The following is an 18,789-nucleotide window of genomic DNA, read 5'->3' as shown; positions in this document are numbered from 1 at the left end:
AATAAATCTGTACTCAGGAGATATTGTACACTTATTTTATAGTGACAGATTTCCTGCACTATAAAGTGTTTAACAACCTGATTATTGACAGACATACAATTTACTACTAACATATAAGTAATTAACATGCAGAAGATGAAAAACCGACAATAAAACATGAAAATATGTTCATGAATTATACATTTATGTCTGATTTTTGTGAAAAACGTGGACATAGGATTCTATGAAAACTGAATTCGACTATAAAACAAACTAAACAAGTTGAGGATAGATTTTTTTTCTTGTTTCTTTTTATTTATTCTTTAACATTTGCTTAAATTTAACCTGAAGCCATTACAACAATGATCAACAGTCTGTTTACATGAGTAAAAATTCCATAAAACCAGTCAAATTTAGTTCCCTCTGAAATTTGCTCATTGTGATGCATGTTTATTCCTGTAACATCTCACAAAATATCAGTCTATTCTGTGGCTGGGAAGTTATTTAATTTGAGGGGATTAAAGCAAATAATCAGGGCTTTGAACCGGAATTTTTTTCCTATTGGTTCGTTCCGAACAGAAACGGAATTTTAACGTTTCCGGTTTTGGGTTCCACCATTAAATAGACGTTCCCGAACCGGTTAGAACAAAAAAATTTTAATTACGTTCCCTGTCAGCTGTTTAACAAATGGCTATAAAATTATGTCTCTGTCTCATCCAGCTGAAGCCAAATGTAGGCTAATTCTATTACAACCTTCATTAAATAAGACAAGAAATAATTCAAAACAATTATTATTTCAAATGTTGGCGATTTGGATTCTCAGTATGTCTTCCCATCTACACAAACAGAAAAAGTGCCAGAAATGAAAGATAATTCGTTTAGTGTGTTACCAAAGGCTAGTCAGGCCCTATAGAGGGCTACCGCATGACGTCACCGCGCCGCGAGATTTTGTTAGGCGCCATATTGGAAGTACACATCTATGCAAGTACATACATTCATAAACTACACCTGAAATGTAGCCAGGGCCGGTTCTGCCCTAATCTGGACCCGGGTGCAACATCGCGCAACCCCCCCCCCCCCCCCCCCCAAAAAAAAACACACCAGTCTAAATCAGGACAACCATCACATAACTATAACTATAAACATTTTATATCAACTGTTTTAACTAAATGGGCTATAATAAATAAGCCTGCAGGCAGCCACGGCGGGCTGCCTCAGAAAAGTAACCATTTGTCCTACCTTAAAACTCGTTTTGCATTTTCTGCCTCCTTTTTTGTATTTTCGACCCTCCGTTTATTTTCTTTCCTTTTCTGAAAACCCGATTTGTGTCCAGACATTTTGTTCTGCTACCAACGAACTAACTCGTCAGGTCTCGTCTCTCGAGCCCGCGATGATTCCCGTGGGAAGGGCAACAACTGATACATTTTTACAAACAGCCAATAGGGAGGTTGCAACGTTCAGGCTCTTCTTTGCTCAGACACTCAGTAATGCACTTACTCACTTATTATCACGTGGAGACATGATAGTAGTCCATCTTCCCGCTCTCTCCATTCAGTCAGCGAACGTCACACAGGAAGTGAACCCCAGCGGGTCATAGAAACTTGCGCAGGAGAAGAATGACTTTTTTATTTGTAGGCTACGGAAACTTTGAGGAACGAAATAAAAACCGCTATTAACCGGTTACCATTATTTTTAATAAGCGTTTCTGTTCCGGAACATAAAAAATAATAAAGTTTCTGGTTTCGTTTCTGTTCCATGTGAAATAGAAAAAGTTCCCGGTTTTCGTTTTTTGAACCGGTTCAAAGCCCTGCAAATAATAATATGCATGAAATTGCTCACTTCGCGCGGTCAAGCAGACAGAGGAAGTCCGTGTGTGTGTGCGGGCGTGTGCGCAGGTTTACCTTTGAGCGTGCACTGACAGTTCCACCATTCTGTCGCTAAACGAACAGCTGATCACACAGAGGTGCTCGCTGACCGCCGATATTTATTAGTTTGGTCCTGCGTTTCCTTTCCTTCGTATAGAACATATCTTTTCTTTTCGCTTTCTCTTACTGTAGTCGCTCTTTCACGTTTCATTCACACACTCACGTCCTCCATTTTTCTCTCCTGTTTCAAATTTGTATCCCACAATACCTTGCGCGAACGGGGAAAGCCCACTACGTCATGCATGATGTAGTATCTTGTATTGGGTCATGGTGAAGCAGGAAAAAATAGCGGAGAATTTAAGGCCACGTGGAGATAAATTCATTAATTGTTCTAATTTAAAAAAAAAAAAAAAAAACTTAATAAAATTGGAAGTCTGTGATTCAAATTCAGTAGCTTTCAGTCCACTGAACAAAAATAATTGGGTGTCGGGGAAAATTATTTTTATGGCCTAAACGTGAAAAATCTGAAAGGCAGTATAGCTTGAATATTTCTTTCAGGCTTCTTGCCTTTTACTTCTGAAAAAATTCAGATCTTTTAGATTTTTGAAATAAAATGCTGCACATTTTCTACAGTCACATTCTACATTTTTGTGAAACTTAAAATCAGATATGCAGACCCTTTATTTTTAAATAAATTTGAGTGGATAGCATCTCCATCCTTGACTCTTGTATGCTGCATAAATGGGAATAAAAAAATAAATATTTTCGAGAGTTAAAATTGACCGCAAAGTTGTCATTCGAGCTGCCCCGCTGAGCCAGCCGTGCCTGAGTGTGTGACGTCACAGCGGGAACCGGTTTTAAGGCCGAGGCCTTTTACAGCTATAGACCAAAGTCGTATAAATAAAAATTTACGGTGAAAGTAAGAAATACCGTTACGAACTTGCTCAACTAAGACTGATTTGACTTCATTGATTGTGGGTTGACTCTCATTCAAATGTGTGTACGTCAGAAACACACACACTTACTTGTGCTGTCTGTTCATGGAGGCGACCATGAGTGCGGTCCAGCCAAGACGGTGACGAGTGTTTGGATCAACTCCATCTGCCAGCATCCTGAGACAGACAGACAGACAGACAGAGAGAGAGACAGTTTGGTGGTGGTGGTGGTGGGGAGCGCTAAGTAATAGAAAGAAACGGAGACACTCTCCTGCTGCCGTCTGTGTGGAGATGTGTGTGTTTATGGTAAACACAACCTCCTGTGTTAGTGTTGGACTCTAACTTAACACATCTGCTGTCCCTTTACACACACACATTTTGTGAAACCATCTGTACATCTGCCCCTGGGCTATCTTAAAACACTGTAACACACACTCTCCCAGTACCACACACTTTAATGTTTCAGATTACACCTCACCTAGCTTTCGCTTAACTCAAGGTATGTGTGACATTTCTGTGTGTTTATTACAACTGTATACAAAGTGAATTAAACTTGACAAATACAATAAGAATACAGTATACCATAATACACTGTAACACAAGTGAACTACTGTTGATTGCGCGTTCAGATAAAAACACACACAACAGATGGTGCACTGCGGTGTCATGACTCTCTCTCTCACACACAAGTTTCTAAGAATGTGAGGCCACAAGCCAAACTTAACACGTTTGTGTTTCAGCTCATTGTCCCTGTGTGTGTGTGTGTGTCCCCATATTACTCTCATATGGTGACAGGATGCATTTCATTGCTCATCTGCCCTCTGCCTCCTATCCCCCCCCTCAGTCCTGTAACACTTCTGCCCTCTAGTGGACAGATATGGTCACTGCATGCCACACACCTGACTCAGTCCAGGTACTGAAAGTGATTCTGGAGTCCAAGCACTTTCAGTCTCGAATGCATTCAGATAAATGAAAAACGATTAAAAACTTGAGATGGCTTTCATTTTACAGAGACTGCTTTAAATCGCCACACACTTTCTTTGTTCATCTTTTCTAAATGTCCGGAATTTAATCCACGTCTTCAGCACTTTTGAAGATGCGTTTTCATACTACAACTCAGAGCAACACTTAAACTCGGTCTAACTCACATGACTCCACATAAATTCATTCTAGTCGTCAGTTGATTTTGTTCTCCAACGTGCTATGGTGCCTTTATGGGCAGAAACGATGAGTCATGCCTTTTTTTCTTGCTCGCAGCATGAGTTTTTCTGGGTGTTTGTTTCTGAGTGAAGCTGAAATGTTGATTTCTGAGCTCAGTCCTGTAGAAGTTGTGTCTCAGGTGACTCGTTTACCTTTTCACCTCCTCGGCGTTGTTGGATCTGGCTGCATCCAGAAGAGCTTCACCTGAAGACCAGAGGAGAATCATGTGACACTCAGTCCCCAGAATTATTACAGGTAGGGTTAGGTGATCATGCAAGCAAATAAATAAATAAATCAATAAATAAATAATGATCTTTTTCACACACAGTCACTGTGATATTGCTTCTCAGTTTTTAAATGTACTGTTCAGGGCTCGACATTAAAGGAACAGTCCACCGTACTTCCATAATGAAATATGCTCTTATCTGAATTGAGACGAGCTGCTCCGTACCTCTCCGAGCTTTGCGCGACCTCCCAGTCAGTCAGACGCAGTCAGACGCGCTGTCACTCCTGTTAGCAATGTAGCTAGGCTCAGTATGGCCAATGGTATTTTTTGGGGCTGTAGTTAGATGCGACCAAACTCTTCCGCATTTTTCCTGTTTACATAGGTTTATATGACCAGTGATATGAAACAGGTTCAGTTACACAAATTGAAACGTAGCGATTTTCTATGCTATGGAAAGTCGGCACTATAATGACAGGCGTACTAACACCTTCTGCGCGCTTCAGCAGCGCATTGATATCTGAGCTCCGTATCAGTGCGCTGCCGAAGCGCGCAGAAGGTGTTAGTACGCCTGTCATTATAGTGCCGACTTTCCATAGCATAGAAAATCGCCACGTTTCAATTTGTGTAACTGAACTTGTTTCATGTCACTGCTCATATAAACCTATGTAAACAGGAAAAACGCGGAAGAGTTTGGTCACATCTAACTACAGCCCCAAAAAATACCATTGGCCATACTGAGCCTAGTTACATTACTAACAGGAGTGACAGCGCGTCTGACTGACTGGGAGGTCGCGCAAAGCTCGGACAGGTACGGAGCAGCTCGTCTCAATTCAGATAAGAGCATATTTCATTATGGAAATACGGTGGACTGTTCCTTTAAGGACTGCCCGATTGCAAGTGAAACACATTCGGGCAAGTGGGATATGTCCCGGACATGCCTGACTGGGTTGTTGGAATGAGCATATAGCAGCACAAAAATTAGGCTTTTTGATCTTTTATTTCAGTTCCTAAAAGCACTACGTATCCGCCATTATGTCTTGGCTGTTTTCTTAGTCTCAGTTTCATGTAATGCTTTGCAAGTTATTGTAGTATGGTACGCGTACTGCTTATAGACTGCTTATGCATGAGGTCATGTATCACATGATAATTTCAGCCGGGGTCAGACAGATACCGTCTTTCATGTAAGCAAGGCTTATGATCTGTCTTCAATATGGTTAATTTTTGCCCTGTTTTTTGCTTGTTCAAACAGAGGAACGATAAAAGGCATTACCGTCTCCCTGCTATCAAGAAAAATGTTAACAAATAGAAGCAAATGCTTCAAGAACAACGAGGAAATGAGCGGTTAAAGAATACGAGGAGAGGAGCTCAGCCTGAAAACTCCAGAGAAATTCACGATTGTATTTAAAATGTATTTTACAAAAACAAAGTCGGAAGTGAGTATGGAAGAGTTTGCTTAAGAATTTTGCTTTATTTTTTTCTGCTCACATTCGAGTTAACTCCTTCATGAAAAAGTGTTCGATTTTCTGACAGGTGAAGCCGCTTCCTTATTCGACACAGAAAACCCAGATTGGTTTCAAACAACTCGGGCATAAAAAACTCAACAAGGAGCAGCATGCGCGATAAATCCTGAAAGAACAGAACAGATTAAGAGCAGAGAGAGCTGGAGCTTTGTTTCTGTTATCAGAGGAACACAGTCCTGTGCAAAATATTTATATATCGTTGTTTGTTATATCATCCACCTCTAGGTTTATTTAAAAACAAACAAACAAAAAAAAAAACGTGCTGTCTCACGACAGACCGGCTGCACTGATTCAGTTCCAGGTTGTCAGGTCTGTATAAAACACCTACAACCTATCATTTTAAATGCAAACATTATCCTGTCTGTCATGACGTAGCATTTGTTTTTTTTTTTTAAACCTAAAGGTGGATGATGATTAAAAACAAACAAACAAAAAACAATATAGAAATATTCTCAAATACAGTACTATTCAAAAGTCTTGGCACCCTATTGTTTTCTTCATACAAACTTTGTTATAGATTTCTATTTTATGATTTCTGCATTATCGAGTAATGAACCTACAGTCTGAGGGCCCGTTTACACGAGGACGCTGTCGGGTAAAAACGACTAAATATTTTATCAGAAGTGCCTTTCGTTTACACGAGGACGGCGTTTCCGAGGCTGAAAAACGGATAAAATTGAAAACGCCTTCCAGAGTGGATAAGTTAAAAACGGCCCCCGTTGCATATCCGTCTAAACTACCCAATACGCGAAACTCTGCTCGGATCTGCTCACGTCGGGTACGCGTTTACGTCATAGTAAGAGCATGTCTGATTACATCCATCCAACGGACCTTCAAGCTGCTCTGTGTTTTAATGCAGTAGATGTGTTTTCCTGCTCACTCGCCCAGCTGGAGCTCCTCAGTTTGGTATCGCCAAGTTACACACACACGCACGCGCGCCGCCTATTCAAGCCGCTCGTGAAACCATAAACCCGAGACTGAAAACAAAACTATCAGCCGAACGGGTTTATTTTGCTGAGATGGACACTGCCTTTTCTCTTCTTCACCGAAACAAGAGTGAGTGTTACTTAATAAAGGCAGATTAAAAGAGTTTCGGTTTGCTCCTGCTCCTCCCTCGAGCACTACAGTACCTCAGCCGGACCGGTGTTCTGTAAAGTTATCCTAGCAAGTTCTCATACAGACCGTTTTATTATTCAAAACAAGTCATTACAAATTATTTGACTCGGCCAAAGACTCGACCAATACGCACAAAACATAAAAATCGGCAAATGCGTGAAATTCTCACCGATTTTTCTATCAGCCCAGCTGATCGGTGGGACAAAACTACTGTTGAATTTTCCTCCCCTCCTGGATTTCGCGCATGCGTAGTAGGCTTGGTAGGATAACTTGACAGAACAGCGGCGCAGATGTGCAGATCAGACAAGACGGAAGATGTTGCGCATGCGTGCAGACATAACGGAGACATTTATGCGTCACCGTATAGACGCAGATTTCCTCCTTGAAAACGGTCGTGTAGACGCGGAAAAAAGTGAGAACGAAAACGGACTTTTGCGTTTTTGTTTTATACCGTCCCCGTGTAAAGTGGGCCTGAGAGAGTTCTACACAAACACACTTAACTTTACAACGGCTGCATGCAGGTGAAATGGAAATAAATCGACTAAGGCAGGAAAAACTATTTTGGATAAAACTGTTATTGTCCATTACAAGTAAAACGGAACCAAAAACCAAACTTAATAATAAACTTAATCAATAACCAAACTTCAACTCAATGTGTGATCTTCATTTTGTGTTGCAATTCACAACTATTCTACAGTTTTCCTAAAAAAAACAAAAAACAAAAAAAAAGTAGTTCTCGCAAAATAGGGGGCAAGTGGACTTAATCCCCACTTGCGCCCCAGGGCAAGTGGGTTTAAAAGTTAACGTCGAGCCCTGCTGTTGAGAATATCCAGAGACGCGAATATGCCCGTGGACTTGATTAAAACACAACACTGCATTAAAGACACTCTTCTGAAAACAGTCATTAAATCAAAGTGGGGTGACAAAGCTGAAAATTTTATCATGATAAAATTTTTCATTTCGGTCGATATTGAGAATTATTGATTATTTTTAACTATGCATTTTTAACAATTACCAGGAGGGGAAAAAATAGACTGAATATCACCACTTTATCCTGACTTTACTTTTATCAACAATTTCCTCATTGTCTCACACAGAGACTTTAAACGGTGAGAATGTTCTGTGAGTGATAGAGAAATCATAATGAACATAAATGTACTGTATTGTGCTGGAATGATTTGCCAAATATTTGACTACAAGAACAGAGAGCTTTCACGCTGTAGACAGTTTTAATCAATCAGTGTTTACATTAGGTGTTATTGTCAACGTTACCATGGCGACATGGCGCACCCGAGTCCAGACAGGGCATTCGGCTTTGTAGTGGTGCTTTTTTTTCCTTTTACATATTTAACTGATTATTAAAAGTACATGAACAGTCCGTTCTGTTTTCATGTCAATAACAAAAATTAATAGGCCATTTTTGCTTTTCCTTGTTTGTAAGTCAAAAATTATTGACTTATAAATGAACTAAAAAGAAGAGAGTCCATTTTTCTGAAGCCTGTGGTCGTCACTGATAGCCAGCATGTGAGATTCACTGAGCAGCTCAAGCAGAGCCGATTCACAGACAGACCCACACTGCATTTCAGTGCAGGCAGGTAACACGGGCCCTTTGCACCAGCTACTGTGCCACCACAAGTATATTTCAGACCTGTGGGGAAACGCTGCTCATTTTCTCACTCCATGCTGTTTCTGTCAGTTCACCTATCAAACAGTCGATCAAACAGTTCTCTTATTTCTATTGATGACGTGTCTATCGTTTCATCTTCCAGACCGAATTAAAACCTGAGTGAAACCTTATTTTCAAGGTGCTGACTGCAAAGTCATCTGAAATTTAAAAAATTTTTATTGTGCACAGCATTTTCCTGTCTCACAAGAATATTATGTGGATGCAACGTGACCATTTTGACGTGCTGAGGGTCGCTTTTTTCCCATTTTAGGACCGTTTTCCTACCTCTTGAGGTAAACAGTATGTGGAAATACACAGGGAGCTTTTTTTAACGCGAAGACCGTTAACTAATTAGCATAACTATGGAACTGCGTCACACCAAGATGGCGACACGTGAAAAACATCGTGACAATTAAAATGTATTTTATACCAGCAGATCATGTTACATCCAAAAACTGAAACATGCAGGCATCACAGAGCCATATAATTTACCCACAAATGTTTTTATTTATCCTGCACACTGCGCTCTGTGTGTGTTGCACCCAGGGCTCGAAATTAACTTTTTTTCTTTGTGTCCCCCAGTGGTCCCGAATTCTGTGTTGTATTGTCCCGAATGGAAGCAATAGTGTCCCCATTTTTTTCCTCTCTGAAATAACCAGTGGTTAATATTATCATATGAAATTACTATTATATTTGTAACTATGCGATTTTGAACCCTTTATATCATTTTTACAATAAGTCACAAGACACAAGCGACACATCCTATACATCATCTACTTCAAAATTACAGTTATTGCATTTTCAGTTTATTAAACTTTGGCGATCTCACTGTATGAATAGATACCCGTTTATTTAAAGGGGCCAACTAGCTCATTCAGAAAATGTTTCAACTCCCTACATCTGCAGTACACTTTAGTTGAAAATAAGACCCCTTTTATGTTCATTTCATCTACTTATACCTTCAATATCTGTTGGCACTTATAAGGCCAACTTATTTTCACCATTACCGTTATCCATTTTTATGAACTTTCCGTTATCCATTACCGTTATCCATTTTTATGAACTTTCCGTTATCCATTTTATGAACTTTCCGTTATCCATTTTATGAACTTTCGCTGCCGAAACGTGGGTGCAAATGTTAGCAACATCAACATAGTGGCAGGTCCGAGCCTAGTTGTGCTGCTGACTGACTAAACTTTCTGAACTAGAAAGACACCAAGAAAACTCACTTATTCTGTTGAACGGTATCTTCCGTCAATATCATCCACATCATTCCTGTTGTATTTTATAACGTGTCTAACAGTGTTCATTAAGTTCATTCAGTTGCTAGCGTTGCCTGCAGACCAGGCGAGGACACTTTGGATCCTGAAGGTCGCGGAGACGTTATGTCTGGGCTTTCAGTTTCTTCCCCGCGGTCGGTCCGCTTCAACCACTTCAGCATTTTTGTTCTGGCAAGAGTCGGCGCAGCGTGTGCGGTAGCAATTCCATTCCAAGTCCATATAATGCGGACTCCGGCCGAAAATTCTAGAACAGAATGCGCTGCTCTGTAGCCTACGGATGCAGGTGCATCGAAAGTGTAGCTACTATGTATTTTTCGCTGTTAACGTTTTAAAATTAAAATTGACAAATTAGGTGAATGTCTACGCATGTGTTACGGCTTTGTAAATATTAATGTAGAACTTTTTTTCTAGATCTATTTTTTTTCCATTGTCCCGGGATTGTCCCAGATATGATAATTTTGTATCCCGATGACATTTTTTATGGTCCCCGGGATGTCGGGACACCGTTAGTTTCGAGCGCTGGTTGCACCGTGCATGTGTTCAGTGCTTCAGACTGGGTGATATGCAGAGGAGGAATTTTGCTGTGTTTAAGTGTACATGTGACAAAAATAAAGGCTTCTTCTTCTTACTTTACCCACAAATGTATGTATTCCACTTGAAGTGTTCAGCAAACGAGCTACCGGATTTGGGACACTACGACATCCTGAACTATTTAGTATTTGGGATTTCTAAAAACACTGGAGATGCTAAAGGCATAGGAAAGTAGAGATGCCTACCAATATTTTGAGTCAGGTTTTCAGCGCTCGAAACTAACAGTGTCCCGATGTCCCGGGGACCATAAAAAATGTCATCAGGACACAAAATTATCATATCTGGGACAATCCCGGGACAATGGAAAAAAATAGATCTAGAAAAAAAAGTTCTACATTAATATTATTTACAAAGCCGTAACACGTACGTAGACATTCACCTAATTTGTCAATTTTAATTTTAAAACGTTAACAGCGAAAAATACATAGTAGCTACACTTTCGATGCACCTGCATCCGTAGGCTACAGAGCAGCGCATTCTGTTCTAGAATCTTCGGCCAGAGTCCGCATTATATGGACTTGGAATGGAATTGCTACCGCACACGCTGCGCCGACTCTTGCCAGAACAAAAATGCTGAAGTGGTTGAAGCGGACCGACCGCGGGGAAGAAACTGAAAGCCCAGACATAACGTCTCCGCGACCTTCAGGATCCAAAGTGTCATCGCCTGGTCTGCAGGCAACGCTAGCAACTGAATGAACTGAATGAACACTGTTAGACACGTTATAAAATACAACAGGAATGATGTGGATGATACTGACGGAAGATACCGTTCAACAGAATAAGTGAGTTTTCTTGGTGTCTTTCTAGTTCAGAAAGTTTAGTCAGTCAGCAGCACAACTAGGCTCGGACCTGCCACTATGTTGATGTTGCTAACATTTGCACCCATGTTTCGGCAGTGAAAGTTCATAAAATGGATATCGGAAAGTTCATAAAAATGGATAACGGTAATGGTGAAAATTATAAGTTGGCCTTATAAGTGCCAACAGATATTCAAGGTATAAGTAGATGAAATGAACATAAAAGGGGTCTTATTTTCAACTAAAGTGTACTGCAGATGTAGGGAGTTGAAACATTTTCTGAATGAGCTAGTTGGCCCCTTTAAATAAACGGGTATCTATTCATACAGTGAGATCGCCAAAGTTTAATAAACTGAAAATGCAATAACTGTAATTTTGAAGTAGATGATGTATAGGATGTGTCGCTTGTGTCTTGTGACTTATTGTAAAAATGATATAAAGGGTTCAAAATCGCATAGTTACAAATATAATAGTAACTTCATATGATAATATTAACCACTGGTTATTTCAGAGAGGAAAAAATGGGGACACTATTGCTTCCATTCGGGACAATACAACACAGAATTCGGGACCACTGGGGGACACAAAGAAAAAAAGTTAATTTCGAGCCCTGCAGGTTTTGTGTCAGAATGTTATGGGAAATTCCTGATAAAGAAAAATACTTTACGACAAAGGTAAGCTCAAACATGGATTTATAATAATAATAAACAAGCCAGGGCCGAGATCTAGCATATTTTATGGTGTTTAGCCTCGTCTACATTATCAGTACATAACAAACGTGCTGCTAGTCGAGCCAAACATTAGGTCTAATGAAATATCTCTCATCCAAAGCCCACATCCAGATATACATTTTAATGCTGCACAGAGCTTTCACACTAACCCGATATAAAATGTTCTCCACACACACAGAAATGCTTTTATCATCCAGTCTTCCTGTTTAACTACAGCTTGTCATTTTTCTCATCCTTCTGGGTTCACCATGAAGTGGTGAAAAGTTAAACCAGGCTTATCTCCACGTCTGTTATTACATCCAAAAGCACTACAGGTCTCTGGCATTGTTCTTTTAGATGGAACTTCTACAAGTTTATCTACAGATGTTTAGTGAACTGGGCTTACAATCACTCGCATACGCTTGTGCCGGTTGTTAGCAAACACAAAGCTTGGTCGGATAAACAAATTTGCAGTCATGATGATGTCACGTGAAAGGGTCACGTAAATGACTCCATACTTGCTACTGTGGAGTCGAGTCCATGCATTCTTAGGCTAAGATAGCTAAGCGCTAGCTAGAATAATTTAGTTATCCGTCCAGAAAAATGGCACGCCATCTAGCCTTGGTAACTCAAGGTTACTTGAATAACCCAAGTAACTTACTTACTTACTTGGTTACAAGTTACTTGGTAACCCAAGGTAACTCAAGGTTACCTTGAATGTAACCTTGCAGTTGCACTCACTAGGCAGGCTTTCCTTTTCTTTTCTACTGGCTTTTAGCCGGTGGGCCAGGAGAGCCGAGTCTGCCGTGTTTGTCCATGCCGACTTGTTTTGGTTAAAAGTAGGTCAAACACGGCCCTCTGTGGTCATGTGATATTGTTGCTCAGTTGTTTCGGCAATTTTTGGAATCGTAAAACACAGGACGTGTCCTATCTCAGCAAAACAGTGACACATAGGATGCACAGTGTGTGCAGCAGCGAAACATCTCAAAACTCCAATGGTTATAGAAATAGAACATTTTACCCAGAATTCAACTCTGCAGTCAGAACATTTAACTATGAAACAAAAGTAGTTAGCAGTCAACAAATAACACAACCAGATTTTTCAAGTTGAAAAAAAATTGCAGTACTAAAATGTAAAGAACACAAGAGTACACTTTTCAAACTGACACTTGCGCACTCGTCGGTGCAAAAAATCTTGGCAAATCATATCATTCATCGAAACTTAAATGTGCCCCAGTGTCTTTAATCCCACCTCATCCACAGCTTTGAATGGCACCTTATCTGGACCGCCTCAATCACCTCTTTCCATCGTTTATCGTGGGGTTTATCATGGGGTTTCCCCCAACTGCTTTAATGTGTCCGTCAGTGATAACTGTTTTATGTTCCAGAGCATTGTGAGATAAAGATGTACTGACCGAGTGAAACTCTCTTCCTGATTATTGTTAATCACAGTATTACCTCTGGAAGTGCTGATCATGGTATGACAATGTTTACAGATAACTTTGCTTTGAGAAATTTCTGACTGTGCACAGCCGAACCACTGCCACCCTTTTGGCATCAAATCCTTTTTTTGGCACGAGCTGAAGCATTTTTCAAATACATCGTACATGAGACATCCTGTGATAGACACACGTGATACAATTTGGCCATTAAGCATAGCTATCAAGTAAACAATCATCCTGTGGGTTTGGGAACTTAACATGACTCCACTATTATTACAGGCCATCAGAGTTGGATGTGAAGTATGGAGACATTAGTTGGAGGACATAAAAGGTCTATGATTTGCTTGAAAAGTGGATCATGGACATCTTCAAGCTCAAGCTTGATACAAAATCGCAGACTGCCCAACCCTGAATGCACACTGGGAAGGGAGGAGACTACAGTCATGAAAATATGAGCATACAGTGGTGCTTGAAAGTTTGTGAACCCTTTAGAATTTTCTATATTTCTGCATAAATATGACCTAAAACATCATCAGATTTTCACACAAGTCCTAAAAGTAGATAAAGAGAACCCAGTTAAACAAATGAGACAAAAATATTATACTTGGTCATTTATTTATTGAGGAAAATGATCCAATATTGCATATCTGTGAGTGGCAAAAAAGTATGTGAACCTTTGCTTTCAGTATCTGGTGTGACCCCCTTGTGCAGCAATAACTGCAACTAAACGTTTGCGGTAACTGTTGATCAGTCCTGCACACCGGCTTGGAGGAATTTTAGCCCGTTCCTCCATACAGAACAGCTTCAACTCTGGGATGTTGGTGGGTTTCCTCACATGAACTGCTCGCTTCAGGTCCTTCCACAACATTTCGATTGGATTAAGGTCAGGACTTTGACTTGGCCATTCCAAAACATTAACTTTATTCTTTAACCATTCTTTGGTAGAACAACTTGTGTGCTTAGGGTCGTTGTCTTGCTGCATGACCCACCTTCTCTTGAGATTCAGTTCATGGACAGATGTCCTGACATTTTCCTTTAGAATTCTCTGGTATAATTCAGAATTCATTGTTCCATCAATGATGGCAAGCCGTCCTGGCCCAGATGCAGCAAAACAGGCCCAAACCATGATACTACCACCACCATGTTTCACAGATGGGATAAGGTTCTTATGCTGGAATGCAGTGTTTTCCTTTCTCCAAACATAACGCTTCTCATTTAAACCAAAAAGTTCTATTTTGGTCTCATCCGTCCACAAAACATTTTTCCAATAGCCTTCTGGCTTGTCCACATGATCTTTAGCAAACTGCAGACGAGCAGCAATGTTCGTTTTGGAGAGCAGTGGTTTTCTCCTTGCAACCCTGCCATGCACACCATTGTTGTTCAGTGTTCTACTGATGGTGGACTCATGAACATTAACATTAGCCAATGTGAGAGAGGCCTTCAGTTGCTTAGAAGTTACCCTGGGGTCCTTTGTGACCTCACCAACTATTACACGCCTTGCTCTTGGAGTGATCTCTGTTGGTCGACCACTCCTGGGGAGGGTAACAATGGTCTTGAATTTCCTCCATTTGTACACAATCTGTTTATCTGTGGATTGGTGGAGTTGAAACTCTTTAGAGATGGTTTTGTAACCTTTTCCAGCCTGATGAGCATCAACAACACTTTTTCTGAGGTCCTCAGAAATCTCCTTTGGTTGTGCCATGATACACTTCCACAAACATGTGTTGTGAAGCTCAGACTTTGATAGATCCCTGTTCTTTAAATAAAACAGGGTGCCCACTCACACCTGATTGTCATCCCATTGATTGAAAACACCTGACTCTAATTTCACCTTCAAATTAACTGCTAATCATGCTCAAAACTGTGGAGATGACAGTGGACTTTAGGAGGAGCCCCCGCACTCTGCTGCCCATCACCAACAACACTGTGGCTGCTGTTGAAAGCTTCAGGTTTCTGGGTTCCACACTCTCTCGGGACTTGAAGTGGGAGACCAACACAGTCACTATCATCAAAAAGGCTCAGCAGAGGTTGCACTTTCTGCGCCAGCTCAGGAAGCTCAACCTGCCTAAAGAGCTGCTGACACAATTCTACACCGCCATCATTCAGTCTGTTCTTTGCTCTTCCATCACTGTTTGGTTTGGATCAGTCACCAAACAGGAGAAGAACAGACTGCAACGGACAATAAGGTCTGCAGAGAAAATTACTGGTGTCAACCTGCCCTCCATCCAAGACCTATACTTGTCCAGAGTCAGGAAACGGGCAGGTAACATCTCTGCGGACCCATCACACCCTGGTCACAATCTGTTTAATCTTCTCCCCTCAGGGAGGCGATATAGATCACTGTATGTAAAAACAACCAGACACAAGAATAGTTTTTTCCCCCTCAGGCTGTCTCTGTGAGGAACAGCTAAAATCCAGATTCATATATCAGTAATATCACTTGCAAAATATCTGCACACTCATACTGTCATTCTGTGCTCACTGTTACTCGTATTTATTTATATTTACTATTTCATCTTTGCACTATGCACCATATTGCACCAAAAGGGAAAATCCTTTGTGATGAACAGCTAAAATCCAGATTCATATATCAGTAATATCACTTGTAAAATATCTGCACACTCATACCGTCATTCTGTGCACACTGTATACTTTATATTTATCTATTTCATACTTGACTTACCTGGATTACTTATGCACCTATTGCACCATTTTTTGTTTGTTTGTTTTGTGTATATGCTTTTTATCAGTTTTGTACTATGAGAGCTAAGTGAAATCGGAGTCCACATACCTGGCAATAAAAATGATTCTGATAAAAATGATTCTGATTCTAATCCTAGAGGTTCACATACTTTTGCCACTCACAGATATGTAATATTGGATCATTTTCCTCAATCAATAAATGACCAAGTATAATATTTTTGTCTCATTTGTTTAACTGGGTTCTCTTTGTCTACTTTTAGGACTTGTGTGAAAATCTGATGATGCTTTAGGTCATATTTATGCAGAAATATAGAAAATTCTAAAGGGTTCACAAACTTTCAAGCACCACTGTAGAACAAGTGGGATTCTCTTCAATTATAGGTCACTAAATAATAATAATCATCATCCTGGTACAACAGGTCTAGTTTTCTCCAGAATCTGAGCCTGGTCTCAGACTATTGCCTGTGTGGAGTTTCACATGTTCTCTCATACCCCTTTTCCACCAAATCAGTTCCAGGGCTGGTTCGGGGCCGGTGCTGGTGCTGGTTCACAACTTGTTCAACTTGCGAGCCAGCTGAGAACCAGTTTGCTTTTCCATAGCTTGGGGTGCAAAGGGGAGCCATGTCATTACATCACTGTATACGTCAGTTACGTTGCTGCGTTTGCATAAACCTTGGCGCGAACATTGAAGCAACAACACGGAGAAGAAGAAGCAACAACAACAATCATGGATGACTACTGCTTTACTGCATCCATGATATCTCATCGCTTATTTAAAAACGGTGACCTTTCGCGGTCTTGCTATTGTTGCTGGTCTTAACAACTCCGCCCACCCTGCTGACGTAAGCGGTTCTTTCCTCTGGCCCAGCAAAGAGATGGTGCTAGCCTGGAACCGGTTTTTCTGGCCCCAGAGCCAGTTCTTTGTCAGTGGAAACAGAAAACCCGGTCCCAAACCAGCCCTGGAACTGCTTTGGTGGAAAAGGGGCATGTGTGTCCATTACCCCTTTTCCACCAAATCAGTTCCAGGGCTGGTTCGGGGCCAGTGCTGGTGCACAATTCGTTCAACTTGCAAGCCAGCTGAGAAGCAGTTTGCTTTTCCGCAGCTCGCGGTGCTAAGGGGAGTCACGTCATTATGTCGCTGTATACGTCAGTTACGTCGCTACGTTTGCATAAATCTTGGCGCGAATACCGAAGCAAAAACAACATGGAAGAAGCAGCAGCAACAACAATAATAATGGATGACTTTGCGTTTGTACAGCTGCTTCTTCTCGGCGCTTAAAAATGGCAATCTTTCTATTGTTGTTGGTCTTAACAACTCCGCCCCCCCCGCTGACGTAAGCGGTTCTTTCCTCTGGCCCAGCAGAGAGTTGGTGCTAGCCTGGAACCGGTTTTTCTGGCCCCAGAGCCAGTTCTTTGTCAGTGGAAACAGAAAACCCAGTTCCAAACTAAGCACTGGCCCCGAACCAGCCCTGGAATTGATTTGGTAGAAAAGGGGCATGTGTGTCCATGTGGTTTTCTCCAGGTTCTCTGGTTTCATCCCAACAACCTGTGTGTGTTGTACTGGCATCTCATCCACCTTCAGCCCAGTATTCCTGGGACAGAGTCCGGATTCCCCATCACTCTGATCGGGATAAAGTGGTGAAGGATGTAAAGCTGCGTCCAGGTTTCTGTGATGATGTTCACTGTTAAAAGTGCCGCATGAGTGAAACTGAAATTAAGAGATGATGATGATGATGATGAAGAAGAGCGTGTTTGTGTATTTACCGCTCTTCTTGTTGTCTCTGTTGAAGCAGAAGGCCAGGGCGGCGGTGGACAGAGCTCCTGCTGAAGCTGCTCCTCTCCGCCCCCCGGCCCCGGTGTTCTGCCCCCCGCTCTCCTCCCGGTCAGTCCCCGCGGTGACCAGCGCCGCCCACGAGCTTCTCCGACTCTCCAGGCTCGTGCGCCACCTACTGGCCAGTTGGCGATACTGCGCGTGAAAGTTACTGCTGCTGCTGCTCCACGCGTCCTCGCGCTCCCTCAGTAACCTCCACTTCCGGGACGCGGAAACCGCCGGACTGTTTTCCACATCCGTTTCAAGCTCGCGAGCATTGTGGCGGCGCGCGGATAACTCACCGGGCTCAGTATGGAGCGCGCGACAGGGTGACAGGCTGCGTGATCTGCGCATGAGCAAACGCTTCGGCACGGCGGATAATAACATCGCGCGCGACTTTCACGGTCCCGAGCTCCAGCCGCGCGGGTAGCGGGAGATGTCGAGAGCGGAGAAAGTCTCCGGTAATCAGTACGGAAGTAATGACAGAGACACGGTGACAGTCCTGACCCGGATAAACACGGAGAAGCGCAGCGCGTGGAACACGTGACTGACACGCAGTGCATCATGGGAAACCGGGTTCCTCACGGCTCAGCCAGTCAGCGCGCGCATTCGAGAATCTTCCACAGTGACCGGAAGTACAGCCCCTCTCTGTAGCTCTGCAGATGGTTTAATAACAACGATACATCACCGCTGAATAAAGCACAATACAGCCTTCATGTTATATTCTCGCGCTCTCGGTTTGGTGTTGGTGACCAGCAGGTGGCGCAGTGAGCTTTCTATAGACCCCTTCGCAGTAAACGTCATTCATACGTAAGCGGAAATTGCGCGCGCAGCCTGGACCCAAAAAAGACTCAGAAATGCCTAGTTGTTATTGGGGTTTTTTTTTTTTTTTTTATTGGAAGTTTCAAAGGTTTACAGAGCATTAAAGCAAATGTATGGCTTTTTTACA

At 41.8% G+C, this 18,789-nt stretch overlaps 1 protein-coding gene across 3 annotated transcripts in view; it reads right to left on the bottom strand.

Annotated features, from left to right (window-relative positions):
• clpb (ClpB family mitochondrial disaggregase) overlaps nt 1-18,411 on the bottom strand; it is a 124,525-nt gene extending 106,114 nt beyond the window's left edge. Inside the window, exons 1-3 of one of the 3 annotated variants that reach the window (XM_060943421.1) lie at nt 17,795-18,411; nt 4,132-4,183; nt 2,870-2,956 (exon numbers count right to left, since the gene is read on the bottom strand). In XM_060943421.1, coding sequence (XP_060799404.1) covers nt 2,870-2,956; nt 4,132-4,183; nt 17,795-18,227 — 572 coding nt within the window. In that variant the 5' untranslated portion in view covers nt 18,228-18,411. The remainder of the gene's footprint in view (nt 1-2,869; nt 2,957-4,131; nt 4,184-17,794) is intronic. The other 2 variants (XM_060943420.1, XM_060943419.1) reach the window with 2 other exon arrangements.
• Between the last annotated feature and the right edge of the window lie 378 nt (nt 18,412-18,789).

The sequence above is a fragment of the Neoarius graeffei genome, chromosome 16 (assembly GCF_027579695.1).
Source record: "Neoarius graeffei isolate fNeoGra1 chromosome 16, fNeoGra1.pri, whole genome shotgun sequence".
NCBI lineage: Eukaryota > Metazoa > Chordata > Actinopteri > Siluriformes > Ariidae > Neoarius > Neoarius graeffei.
This window is presented reverse-complemented; position numbering and strand designations above follow the sequence as displayed.